The 14,671-nt window shown below is 33.0% G+C and overlaps 1 protein-coding gene across 1 annotated transcript in view; it reads right to left on the bottom strand.

The window, feature by feature from the left end:
* LOC150110034 (uncharacterized) overlaps positions 1–14,671 on the bottom strand; it is a 135,237-nt gene that overhangs the window by 106,682 nt on the left and 13,884 nt on the right. The window contains exons 2-3 of the mRNA XM_090399796.1: positions 6,157–6,261; positions 1,371–1,518 (exon numbers count right to left, since the gene is read on the bottom strand). Coding sequence (XP_090255922.1) covers positions 1,371–1,518; positions 6,157–6,261 — 253 coding nt within the window. The remainder of the gene's footprint in view (positions 1–1,370; positions 1,519–6,156; positions 6,262–14,671) is intronic.

The following is a 14,671-nucleotide window of genomic DNA, read 5'->3' as shown; positions in this document are numbered from 1 at the left end:
CAAAAGTCCAGTACTTCATTACATGAGTACAGGAAAAATGATCCAAAATTCCCATTGATTGCTATTGTATGGTTGTGGAAAATATGCCCAGTAGGATTGCTGCAGTCATCAAAGTGAAAGAAGGTCCTACATCTTATTTTAGGGTGGGTGTTATAGCTGTTTGTTCCTCACACTATGGCATCCATTGACTTCTTTTCAAGTAGCATATACACCTATGCAGAAAAATTCATAGCCTTGTAATATCTCCAAAAAAACAACAACCCTTTTCAAGAATACCCAGGAGTTTATACAATTTATTGTTCCTGTGGATTGCTTTACATCGGTCAGACTATTAGAAATTTTGTGACCAGAAAAGCATACATCATAGCAATGTTGCTCATAAAAGAAATGATAAATCAGATTAACCTCTTCCATTAACCACAACATAGAGAAGAACATGACCTATTATTTAGAAGAGAATTTATCACAACACATTAAAGAATCTACAAAAGTAATTCCTTTACATGGAACCAACGATTAATTTTTATGATATATGGATGTCTGTAATCCAATCTCTAAATACTACAAGCTTTAATGATATCAACAATTATTTGAAAACACTATGAGAGGGGGAAGATGATACATACACTGTTTACGATGTCTTATTTGTTTTTCCATATACCATTTAGATCAGCATAGTTTAGTTTGAGCTTAAGCTTTATTCTTTGCATTTTGTATATGTGTAACTAGTTAGACCATGAAGAAGTGAAATTAATCAGTCAATGTACTATCTAAATAATCTAGTTTGTGTAATTTCAACAACATAAATAAATCCCAGTGTTTTACAATATTAATAGCATGTTGTCAAAGTATTTCAGAAAAAACAGTTTATATCCAGATACAAGGATGAAGCATAATTTCTGCAGATTCAATTATGTTTCTTTCAGTCTGATAGCACCATTTGTGTAGGATTTCTGAGGAATTCTGCAAATACATATCTTATAGACTGGTTATTAGGTCTGTGGTATTAATATGTACCTTGCATAAAATACATTTAAAAGAATATTACTTGTAAATGATGATGATAAAGCAAATTTTCTTTTGATAAACAGCTTTCTACTGTTGACATTTACGTTTTTGTAAACAAGAATCTGTTGTTACTCCATGATTTGCCTATGCATGTGTGTGTGTAGGTCATCCACTATCCACTGGGGCAAAGTAATCCTATTAAAAGGAATAACAATAACATCTAAACATTTACTAAAATGTGAAACAAGTTGTTAATATCTATCTAATAAGGAATAAAAATTGGACTGATGTGCTATGAATTACATTATCTTGTTATTAAGCTTATATTATGTTGTGTTGAAAAAGCTCCAGCAACATCTTACCAACATCAACATAATGAATCCAAGTAACTCTTTCTAGTTGAAATTCTGCTTCAAGACGGCCTGATTTATCTTCAGGAGAGGAAAGCCAAGGTTTTGGTGTATTGTTATCAGAACTTGAGATCAGGTTATCAACTGGATGGCAGTTATCCTTTGAGAAAAAAAAAAGAAAAAAAAAACTGGGAATAAATTAATTATATAAAATATTACTAACAGATAAAACATTATTTCATGTGATCTACAATACCAAGTACAGGTAACCCTCATATAACGCAGATTTTAGGTTCCGTAGAAATGCCGCGTTATATAAATCGCATTATACAAGCTTCAGATCACATAGAAAAAGTAGGGTTATGTTCCAAAATTTTTTTTTTTTAATTATATAAACAACAATGACATATCCAACAAAAATATATTTTTATTTAATTCAGGTAATTCATGTAAGTTAAGAAAACATATAAACTATGAAACAAATACATAATATAAAAGTATAAAAATTACAAATTGTACTTAAACTTCATTGCACATAATGCACACAAGCCTGTCTACGAGAATGTTTTAGGCAAAATAAAATAGTGCATATTTTAATCTTTCATAGCATGAGGATTTCAAGATTGGTTAATAAACCCTGGTTTTGTCATGTAATCACCTGATGCATTACTACAAAACAGTAGAGTAGTTCTATCTTTGGAAACTTTGAATCCAGGAGCTGATCTTTCATTTTTCGAAATATAGGTGCGTTTTTGCATTTTTGTCCAATATAACCCAGATTCATCAGAATCGAACACCTGGTCTGCACTATGAATGTTTATAAACTTTGAGAGCTTTTTTGTTTAATAAGATTTCCATCCATAGAAACTTTCTTTTGAGGTGCAATCTTCTATCAAAATCATTAGAGATTTCTCCATTTTTCCATTAGAATATTGCGTACACAAGCAATGCGCTTTGCACTTATCATTGACCCAGCAATAAACATTTTCTCAGATTTTATGTTCATTTTGTTTGATTGTTCGAATTGTTGATTCATTTAAATTCAAAATCCCTGCAAAAACTCCTGGTTTTTCTCCATTTTTCAATCGATCCAAGATTTTGAATTTTTTTATACGAGAGAAATTAATTTTGTTTTCAATGTTGGTTTTTCCCTTACATTGCAGTTTGTGACCATTACTATGAAAATAATTTTTTTTACACCAAAAAGCAAGCATTACATATTGTAACTCACCAGAAAATAAAGTGCTCAGCTTGAGATGAACACACTTATGATTTTTAATGTACTTTCCTGGCAGAAACGAGGACAATTTTCAACAATAAACATTTTATACAGTAAACAATTGAGGTACATGCGTGCTAAAGGGTATTTCCCCTAATATAAATTCGCTACTTATAATTACATGCGGGATACAGGCAGACACAAATTTAACGAAGATAAAATTTGATTTTTAAGTCGCGCGGTGAAAAACATATGAAAAGATAAAGGGCTACTACAATTTTAGACCACGTTATATTGAAACCACGTTGTATAAGTACCGCGTTATACGAGGGTTACCTGTATTATGTTTTAAATTTTTTCTTATAGACGAAAAACATGATGTTTTCTGAAGGATACAACAATATTTAAAAAAATAAATCAAATTTCTTAGTGGCAATGAACAGTTTGATGGTTTTTCTTTGCCTGTTTTAATAAAAAGCTGCTGGCTAAGTTTTCAAACTAAGAGTATTCTGATACCCATTTCATTTACAGTTTCTGTCTCATTACTGTGAGAACTGTAGTTTAGTAATACAAACTTTCCAACTGTAGTCATGTGTAATCAGCAAGATTTACTGATGTTCAACATGGCAGGAAATTGTATTTAATGTTGCTTCTGCATGTGACATCACCAAGTTCAAAATACATACACTGAGCAACATAATGCAGATCAGGAACAAATACTTGGGGAATATTTGCAAGCCCAACAGTTCCCAACTGTACTTGGAGGGTAGTATGTAAAAACACTTTGAAGATAGACAGAACACACATATTATTAAGAAATCTGAAATATGTATACATGAAGAAGACAAAAATTTTGAGCAAACTATTATTAAGTTCATTTCATAAAATAACTGATTTTTCAACTCAAGAGTAACTTTTAGGATATTAAAACATCTAATCCTTAAAACAAATCTTCCATCCTCTTTCATGCTATTAGGACTACTGGCCTGTTCCAGCTTCATACCATCTCTACATTATATTGAAAGTTTTTCCACTTGGTTATACTATAAATTAAAGATACCAAGAAATTATATTCTTGGTTTAATCCATTATCCAAGTGTCATGTAGTAATTTCAAGACTGGGCAACTTGTATATAGATGCTAGTGACTTGACATCACTTGCCTTAGTATCCCATAATGCAAAGCACATATCCTTGCAGACATGTATAATGCTATGGATTTTGGGAAGGGTCACTATCCAGACCAGTTTCGACCTTTATTGAGGTCCCATCAGTGGGAGCCAGACCCAGAAGTGATACCAAGGTTGAAGTATGTGACATTTCCAAGGAGTCCAAAGACTCATCGAGGGAGGGCACCTACTCTACATATCCACCAGCTACAGCAAACCACATCATCTACACCAGGCATGGCCAACTTCATTCTATACGAGGGCCAATATATCAATTAATCTTAGTTGTCTTTTATTGATTTGATACCTATTCTGGCATTTAAATCACCTAATATAAAGTGAATGTTGTGAATTTGTGGGAAATGTCTGCAAAATTCTCAGATTCTCCTTTTTTTTTTTTTTTTTTTCTTCTAGGGCATAAACACTAAATATTGCCATGCTTTTTCTTAGTGTTTTTTAACCTGTTTGTACTATTCTTTCATTCCAGCATTTATATGTAATTATTTTATTTTTTTTTCAATCATTAGTATGGTTCCTACTTTTCTTTACTCTTTACTGTTTATTTTTGAATATTATCATTTAGTTCTTTAATCTTTTTTGTTGTTGTTGTTATGGAGGTATTTTCATATATTACTGTTTTCTCCAATTTTTCCTCCATATCCACTATTGCTCAAATATTCCTTGTTAAATTTCTCATGTTTTGGGTTTTGTACCCTTTTGCAGTCCAAGGTTCATTTCCAATATCTGTGTCCAGTTTCTACCTGTGTGAGACTTGAGAGTAACAGATGAGTCCTCTGATAATAGGAGTGCTGTCCATAGCCCTCAGACTGACATATATATTCAGTATTTCTTTTGAATGCTGAATCAGTTATTCCCCTGATTGTTTATCTTTTAACCAATTAAGTTTAAAATTAATGCTTTGAACAAAGTTCAATTTTCATTACTTCTTAGCAAGGAATTTGTTTATTTGCAATATCAGAATAAATGCAAATGGAAAATTAATAAGGAGAGAAGAAGGGGAGAGATCCCGACATCCATGTTATATCTGAATCTACAACAGCTTTATAAGGATCACATTCCCACACACAACTTCTAATGATCTTATTTTGGAGAATATTAAGACAATCAGGTTCTCTCATGCAAAACTGCCCATGATACTTCATGTTTTTTTATGACCCCATTGACACAAGAAGGCAAGGACATAATTTGAATAGCTTTTCCTCAACACAGGAAAATAACATCCCACTTCCTCAGATTATATAAAATGGGTCAAATAGGGAATGAATGAATTTTAACCTGTAACTTCCCCACTACTGGGATAAAGGCCTCTCCCACTGCAGGAGGGTTGGTCTACCTCTCCCATGGTGACTCACTCAATATTGGGAGAGTGTATACATATTTGTCTGGATGAATGTATGAAGGTGAAGGACAATCACAAACAAAACAATGCCCTAGGTGGATTCAAACCCACAGCCTCTTGGCTGTACAGCGGATATGCTAACCATTCGGCCAACCAGGCTGGCCAATAGTAGTGGCCATAAATTTTTAGCAAACTCTTAAAATGAATCCAATTCTAAAAATAATAATAATACATAAAAATAACTAAATAAAATAAAATGTGCCCTTTAAAAACCTCAAATTACTTTCAAATACATTGTTAAAGTCAAATGTGTGAGAATTTATGACTTTTATTAATTTAAAAGGTACATATTACATAGGTTTTACCATAACGACTGCACAAATATTAAACAGAAAACACAAATTTGGAAACAGCTCCCACGGTGAACTTTTTGATGTGATGCTCTTCACATAAGGAGTTTTTTTTTTTTTTAATTTTATTTTTAATAGCAATCACAAACGTGATATTGTTACCTATTGTATGTTCGTAGGTAGATAAGGGGAAAGCTAAGCAGAAAGATGAAACTTGTTGCCACTGGACAACAAATTTCAGTGGTAACAATTTAATCTTTCTGCTTGTTGCCACTGGACAACAACAGACAGAATGAATTTAAAAAAAAAAAAAAAAGACAAAAAAAATGTTATGTAAGTTTGGAGTTGAATTATATTTTCTGCTACTGTCACCAATAATAATCTTATCAACGAGAAGCGCTTTTCGGTCGCGACTCACTACGCATTCCTTAGTACAAGATGAGCAACAGAGCAAATTAAATGAAAACGGAGAGGCACCAATGAATGTAACCACAGTATAAGTTACAATATATGTTAGTAAAATATGATTAAGAAGCGGACTCACGCTGCTATCTCTCCAGTGTGATACAGTAAACTGGATTAATAATCCGAGTGTTTAATACACTGTTTACTTTATTTATTTTAAAATAATAAAGTAAAATCTGCCGGCAATGGTTCAAGGTAACATATTTTTGTAATTAGTTATGAATTTAAAAAAATACCTGAGAACTAAAAGAAACAACGTATCTAAAACGAATTATACCCATTTTCAACGCAGTAGATATGGATCCATAGAAGTCAACTTTCCCGCTAAAAAGGCGCCACCTCTGAAGTAATGAAAACAATTTTATTTTAGATTTTATTTCTGGGAAAATTCCCACGTTACTCTTCTAAGAAAATATTAATTTTATGGCTATTTATTCTATTTTTGTTTAGGAGTGCCCCTTTTTATAAGGTCATTGGCTTTTTATTCAGTCCTAGGGCATTACTAAATTTTTACATAGATAAATATATAAGAATATAAAAGGGAAAATTCGACATACCTTTAGGATGTTGCTGGCTGTCTTCTTATTAAGAGGCAAGGGGGTTTTGGGAAAAAAAAAACCTTCCTGTCCGAAATTTCCCTCTGATATTCTTCATATATTTATCTATGTAAAACTTCAGTAATGTCCTTGAATTGAATAAAAAGTCAATGACATTATAAAAAGGGCACTCCTAAATAAAAATAGACTAAATAGCCATAAAATTAAAAATTTCCTTTATTTATTTATTGAAATATGCAGATTGATCAGTCTACACGATGGACAAATTCAGGGATTTGTTGATATTTAGTCTGAATACCTGTGGGCGGATTGTATGCCTTAGGCAATGAAACTCACCTACCACCTAATTTTCCAAATAAGATCAAATATCTGTTATTGCCGTCGCGTTACGATTATCAAGTTATGCATGGCACGGACTCATTCACATCATCATCAACATTGTTATTTTGAAAATTTTTCGTATTTTAATTACAACTTTGTTGGCTCCAAACATAGGAGATTTACATATTCATTACGATATTCCCGAAAGATGGAAGTTTAGTTTAGCACAGCGGTTACTCGTCTTTTTCTAATGACGCCATACATATCGACTCGACTCAACTAAATTTCGTAATTCATAATCATTCATCATTTCATCATATCTACTTTCCTTCTCTTATGTATGACTAAAAATAGTAATGATACAAATGTAACCTAAAGAAACCGATGATGACTGGTGCTGGATGATCCGTCACTTCCGGGCCGACCGCCTGGAGTAGGTCTGCGCTGCCCGGATTCATCATCCACACATCTTCGAAGGTATCCTTTAACCTAAAGAAGCAAAAAGGAATATCTGCACCGTCTCTGTTTGAATTTTTCTTCTCTTATTATGTAGAAACCTGCGCGTTGAACAATAAAATATGCATAAGACAATGCAGTACATCACGGTTATGTTAAAGTTTCTGGTAGAGAAGGTGTGTCTTTTCCTTACTTTCCGTATGTGAAACTTTAGTTCGTTTATAACGAACTTTGTTCGTTACTCTGAACTCTGAAATTTATCAGCTTTGCTAACTGGTCGAGGAAATTGTAAAAAAAATCACCTTTCAGCTGGTAGTGGTTGGGTTACTGTTTTTTAAAACTAAATCCTATCCATATTTTTTCTACCAGAGGACAGCTATAGAAGACATGCTCGGAATTTCTGTGTTTTGGCATATATCACATACAGTATCACTGAATTCAAGATATCTCCACTTGATGGCATTTGCGGCTTCCATAAGTTACCCTTTAGGCAAGATTTCTCCTGCTACGGTATCCATGGAGCTTTATTTAGTTTGTGAACAAAGCGTCATTGTTTCATCCTAGTTGCAGTTCTTCTTGATGCAAAAACCGGAATATAACTTCATACCATTTTGTTAATCTTTATACTGGGATGTTTATTCCTGACTGCATGCATAAGTGCAAAATCTGACAAGTCGCACTAGTAGTAGTATTTAGGAATTGATTCTGCTTTAGGGCCAGTATAATTTGCTCTTTCGAAGAACTATACATTGTAGCCTAAAAGTAATAGAGTAGGTCTACACCTGGATGGTTAAATTGTTATAGTTTTCTGATGCTACAAATTGTGTCACTTATAAATCTATACTTTAGGGCTGGCAGACCATACTCTCCTTTTATTACAGGCAATTAAAGGAATTCCTTTTTAATTCTTTGTATTCTTAGGCCAGAGAAATTGTAATAGCGGACTGATTTTGCCGAAACGTGGAAGAAGTGTCTTTCTAACACAGGTATATATAGTATATCATTCCGATTCAGTGAATGTCTTCAATAAAAATAAAAATAAAATAAACATTACAATATTGGTATTAGTGAAATAGAAAAACTTAACGTTTCCCATTGCAGTTTACACGACTCTATTGTTTGTTTATTGCACCGGAATAGCATTCCTGAGCAATGCCAGCTCTAGGGGTTCTGGTGCCCCGACGCAATTATAAGTTGACCTCCTTTACTTTTCTTTTTAAATGTAGTTAAAATTTAATGATTAAAAAATCAAAACACATATATTTCTATGTAAAATTGTGTACTTTGACAAATACATATATTAATAGCAAAAATCGCAAAAGATACAAAAATGCACATAGATTAATATAACAGATACATAAGTTGCCGATTACTGGCTATGAATTATTATAACTAGAGACGTACAATCTAGAAAAATTGCACAATGACAAGAATTATTTAATTTTTAATGGAAAAAGAAATGTATGAAAAAATTAAACGATTTCGAGGTTTATTTTTTTTTTGCTTTTTTAGTATGAGCTGCATGTAAAAAAGAACCTCGGTAGTGTAAGCTTCCCCCCCCCCCCGTAACACAACGCCTGGCTCGTATAGTCCTTTCACCTATACTATACTATACTACACATAGCTAAAAACAACTCGCAGTTTTTACAAAATGTTATTAAAAGTGGTAGTATTTACTACGATATATTTAGTGCATATCCACATCATTTAATGAACGATAATATTAAAATATTTTTTATTTTATTTTCTACACACTTCAGCGCCCCGATGTGAAAAATCGCCTACTTATCGTGTTAAGCCGGCACTGTTCCTAAGTACCCAATTTATATCTAGCAGTACTTTCATTATGATACAAAAATCACTATTTAATAACTAATATTCATCTATGATAAATAAATAAATTACAGATTGCTACATAAGGATCCGCTAATTATATTATAGCAATTGTTTATTTATTATGAGAATTTCTTCAATACAAAAATTAACTATAAAGGATGCAGTTTGTGATATACCAGAAAGCGCCGCACATTGAAGAGCAGTCCGTGAATGCATAATGGATGTGAATAAAAAAAATGTGTCATTTATGCTTGTGTCCATTTTCTCCTTCTTACACACACACACACAGAAAAATTATATCTACACTCGGTACATCATACAGCACTCTTTACTGGTGAAATTTATAACTTTCAGATATCAATTCCGCATGACGCACAACGTATATTCTTGCAAAGTTTTGCAGCATTTGGATCACTGGGTGGCGCTCTACAAGGTCTTAAACAGAGATACTTTAATTTTGATCACCCTTTATATTGTGTTAGGACTACGTGATGAGGGTGTTATCTACCGTCTCTTCACCTAATTCATTTAGAATTTGCGATAGACTTGGGCCAGCAATTTTTTGACGGATTACTAGTGGAGCTTGAACTTCTTCCTCAGCTTCCAAACACATAACAGATAAAGCTAAACTGCCTCGCCTTCTCCCAATAGAAAAATAAAAGGCGCTAACAGATTTTATTTATTTTTATTGACAATGAGAATTTATTAAGTCATCGAAAACGACGACGCTTCACGAATTGCCGCTACTAACAGTGATACCCAAATGCGCGATCATAAATTCTTGAATCGAGAATAAACATCATCATTCTCACGATAATAATATTTGTCGGTCAGCCGGATCAACAATGTAAATATATAAGAAAGTATACTAGACGAACATATGATTGAAGAATGAATGAAGGTGGTATTAATAGAAGACAGACAGACAGAGAGAGAGAGAGAGAGAGAGAGAGAGAGCTTAAGTAATACCCAGAAATAAGTGATATTCTATACATTCTGAGGATACCTAAAATGATCCAAGTGGGCAGATTATGTTGCTATGAAATAAAATGATTTAGAAGGATATTTAAAAGGTTACTGCCCACTCAGTCTCCAAAAGTTAGATAGGGCTTAAAAACGACCTCGTCTACTCCCTATACGGGACAAACAGGCGTTAGCTGATTTTTTTTATTGACAAGTTTCATCATGAAAAACATGACGCATGTAATTAGTTTCGAATTTTGTATTTCGATTTTGGCATAGTACTTCTACATTCCTACTTATTTCCCCTTTCAAAAGAATGCAGAATATATATATATATATATATACATATATATATATATATTTTTTTTTTTTTCTCCACTCATGTCAACGGTAGCACGCAGTCACCTATTCAAATATGACTGTTACTATTCTACTTTTTATTAAGCTGGAAAGTCCATGTTTTTTACCTTGTTATTTTTATGTCTTATGTTTTTTATTTCTCACCTGAAGAAGTCGGAGCACCGATGAAACTAGTCGTGATTTATTAAAGGTTTTTGTTATACTTTCTCGGGTTCTAGTCAGTTCAATTTATTTTTATAAATGTATACATCCCGAGTAAATCCTAATTTAAATATTATTTATCTACCTTCTGACGAAGTTAATGTACATTTTATAAAGAATTATGAAAAAATTCTGGTAAAAATTTGACTTTTTATTAATTTGTTAGTTTTTCTTAAAAGATGCAAATTTCACCCTGTCATCCCAAAGTTTTTAGATTTCAAAGAATCGATTCACACTAAACGTGCTCATAATATCTATCACAAGCCTAAACTTGATTTATTATATGAAAGAATCGCAGATACCAAGTCCACATTAGCTTCTTTGTTCTGCAAAAGAGATTCTTTTGAAAATAACTTAAGTTCATCTTTAGATAACAGATCCTGGATTGATATTAAAAACATGAGCTCTCTCCGTGCTTCTAGATCGCAACTCTCCAACAAATTAATTCTTATCAGAAAATTCAACCAACTTAAACAGGAGCAAACTCGCCAATCCCATATCAATTCAAAAAATTTAAAAAATGTTGTGATTAACAAATCCTCTCACACACTTTCTCCTGCAGAACTTAGTGTGCTCTCAAAGGGCCTAATTCTTTAGGAATTAGGCCCTTTGAGGGCCTAATTTTAGTGTGCTCTCAAAGGGCCTAATTTGAGGGCCTAATCCTCATTCCTAATTCTTTCTTACAAAAGTTGAAAAGGCAGCTGCACAATTAACTGCGAATCTACGTAGGATCGATGCCATCTTTACCATAAACAACAGTCATCGTCCTACAGATAATCTATCTCCGACAGAAAGGAAAGCAATACGCCAACTTCGTAACAACAATGACATTATTATCTTACCTGCTGATAAAGGGAATGCAACTGTAATCTTAGACAAAGCTGACTACCTTTCAAAGATTAACAACTTATTAAGTTCTAATACGTATTCTAGGCTAGAAAGTGATCCCACAAGAGAACTTCATAACCGTACAAACAATCTTCTGAATCAACTTCTGAACTTCCTAGACATACAAGACTATCTCTCCGCTCTCTCCATCCCCTCATTCCTCGGTTGTACGGCTTGCCTAAGATCCATAAGGCTGACACTCCTTTAAGACCTATTGTGGAAGGCATTGACTCACCTACGTACAATCTCTCTAAATATCTTGCAGCTTCTTTAACACATTTAGTTGGCAATTCCTCCTCCTTCATCGAAAACTCTGAAGATTTCATCTCAAAAATAAAAAATTTGAATCTTATAGACTCTGACAGAATGGTGAGTTTTGACATCGTATCGCTGTTTACGAATGTACCTACAGATGAAGTTCTGACTCTTCTTAAGGAGAAGGTTTCTAAAAAAATGTTTGCTCTTCTAACTCACTGCATCAATTCCAGCTATTTCTGCTACGAAGATAAAATATACAAACAAACTAGCGGGTTAGCTATGGGCAGCCCTCTATCCCCAGTCTTAGCTAACATTTTTCTAGAAGATTTTGAAGAGAAAGCTATTTCTTCAGCTACTTTAAAACCTAAACTGTGGTTACGCTACATTGATGACGCCTTCCTTATCTAGGGACATAGTTTATAGGAACTGCAAAACTTCCTAAACCATTTAAATAACCAACATCAGAACATTAAATTCACATCAGAACTAGAGATTAACGGCATTCTCCCCTTCTTGGATCTAAAGATCAGCAGATTATCTGACTGTCTTAAATTTTCAATTTTTCGAAAAACCGCCCACACTGATAGATATTTGCATGGCTCTTCTTATCACCCCTCCTCAGAAACTGGGCATCATTTCCACCCTTGCCCATCGAGCAAGATATCTCACTTCTACAGAAGAAGACCTTCAAACAGAGCTTAACTTCCTGAAAAACACCTTCTTAAATAATGGATATTCGTCTCGTAACATCACTAAACGTTTGAGACCACGCCAACATCCTTGACAAGATGATAATTCCAACCCTATCAGTCATATACAGTTACCATTTATCAGCTCTCTTACCCCAAAACTATCTACGATTTTGAAGAAATTCAACATAAACACCGACTATACTACTCTGCCAAAACTTCGTTCCTTTCTGAGTCGACTAAAACCAAAACACAACCAACTGTATTTTCCTGGTGTTTATAAAGTTTTGTGCGACTGTGATCGACCTTATTTTGGCCAGACAGATAAATCTGTTTCACTTCGTCTTGAAGAACATAGACGTGACATCTCTTACAGTAGAACACGAGCAAGCGCCCTTTCCAGTCATGTACTCTTCTCAGCAAACTCTAACCTTGAAGAACAGCCACATCAAGTTGATTGGGAATGCACTACTAATTTATATATTTATGCAAGGATGAATTTGAAAAAGGAATTATCAAATCAAAAGAAATAGTTCTGGACCATTCACATTTGAACAACAATCTAAGCTACAATTTGCCTGATTTCCATAGCGCAATGATCCAGTACTTACGCTCTAAAATTAGCTGTCGCACACATTCATCTCATGCCAACGGTAGCATGCGGTCACCTATTCAAATATGACCGTTACTATTCTACTTTTTATTAAGCTGGAAAGCCCATGTTTTTTACCTTGTTATTTTTATGTCTTATGTTTTTTTTATTTCTCACCTGTTACTATTAAGAAGTCGGAGTCCGTTGAAGCTAGTCGTGATTTAGAAGTCTCACCTGTTACTATTACTGAAGAAGTCGGAGTCCGATGAAACTAGTCGTGATTTATTAAAGGTTTTTGTTATACTTTCTCGGGTTCTAGTCAGTTAAATTTATATATATATATATATATATATATATATATATATATATATATATATATATATATATATATATATATATATATATATATATATATATATATATATATATATATATATATATATATATATATATATATATATATATATATATATATATATATATAGATTTTTTTTTTTTATTGTAAACATAACAATCTTATATACAGGATTAACCGGTTTTTGGTTCTCTGCAGTCAGATAGAGAGGTTACATGCTCATACTCTTGTTGAGGTATGTTACATCGAAGTCACTTATAAGGCTAATTACATTTTTTTTTAAATAAATTAAAGCCATTAAGAGTTATTTTAACATGATAACATAAGATATTATTTTAACATAAGAACATAAATGTGGAAGAACATAGAAGTTACTATTGCACAATATTATCTATTAACATGAGAGTGCCAGCTGATTAACTTTCGCACTGTTAAGCACAACAATCCTTCTTTCTTCCCCCTTTCTTTTTTTGGGGGGGGTAAAGGTGTCACTTCTATGCTGGAAAGTGGATTATAATGCAGTCGCCCTGCTCAGCCAGGAGTTGATTCCGTGGATTCCATTCTTGGTGGAAAAGATCTAAGGTGTTGTTTTGCCTATGGTGGAGATGCTCGTGTAGGATCCGACATCTCACCTTTTGTTGGAAGGCTGCAGTGAGTTGGTCAGTTGCCTCTCTCTGTGAAGTTGCTGTGCTGTCTGGTCTTGTATGTCTGAGGTAGAAGTTGTATATTACCGCTTTTGCTGTGATGAAAAGGTAATTGCAGAATGAATGGTTATTTGACTCCACATGGACGAGATTGAAATATTCCTCTTCTGTATGAAGATTACCACAGGTAAGAGCTGCCGTTTCCCGAGTGGAGGAGATGTATGATGCTTTGTATTAAAGGCATATATATATACACATATATATATAATATGTGTATATATATATATATATATATATATATATATATATATATATATATATATATATATATATATATATATATATATATATATATATATATATATATATACACATATTATATATATATGTGTATATATATATATATATATATACATATATATACACATATATATATATATGTGTATATAGATAGATAGATATAGATATATATGTAAAAAGTATTTTACCTTGGGTATAATAAATGTTAAAGATACCAAGCAATTTTAAACCTGGTTTTACTCCATTTCCCAAATAAGCAAACAGATAAACATGCCAAGTTTGCGCCTGCAAGTGTTGCAAGTCTAGTCTTGGTCTTGCACTACCTGTAGGA

The sequence above is a fragment of the Typopeltis vanoorti genome, chromosome 1 (genome assembly GCF_054136105.1).
Source record: "Typopeltis vanoorti isolate ZY-2024b chromosome 1, IOZ_Tvanoo_1.0, whole genome shotgun sequence".
In the NCBI taxonomy this organism is placed as follows: Eukaryota; Metazoa; Arthropoda; class Arachnida; order Uropygi; family Thelyphonidae; genus Typopeltis; species Typopeltis vanoorti.
Note: the sequence above shows the minus strand (reverse complement) of the source record. Positions and strands in the feature narration are given on the sequence as shown.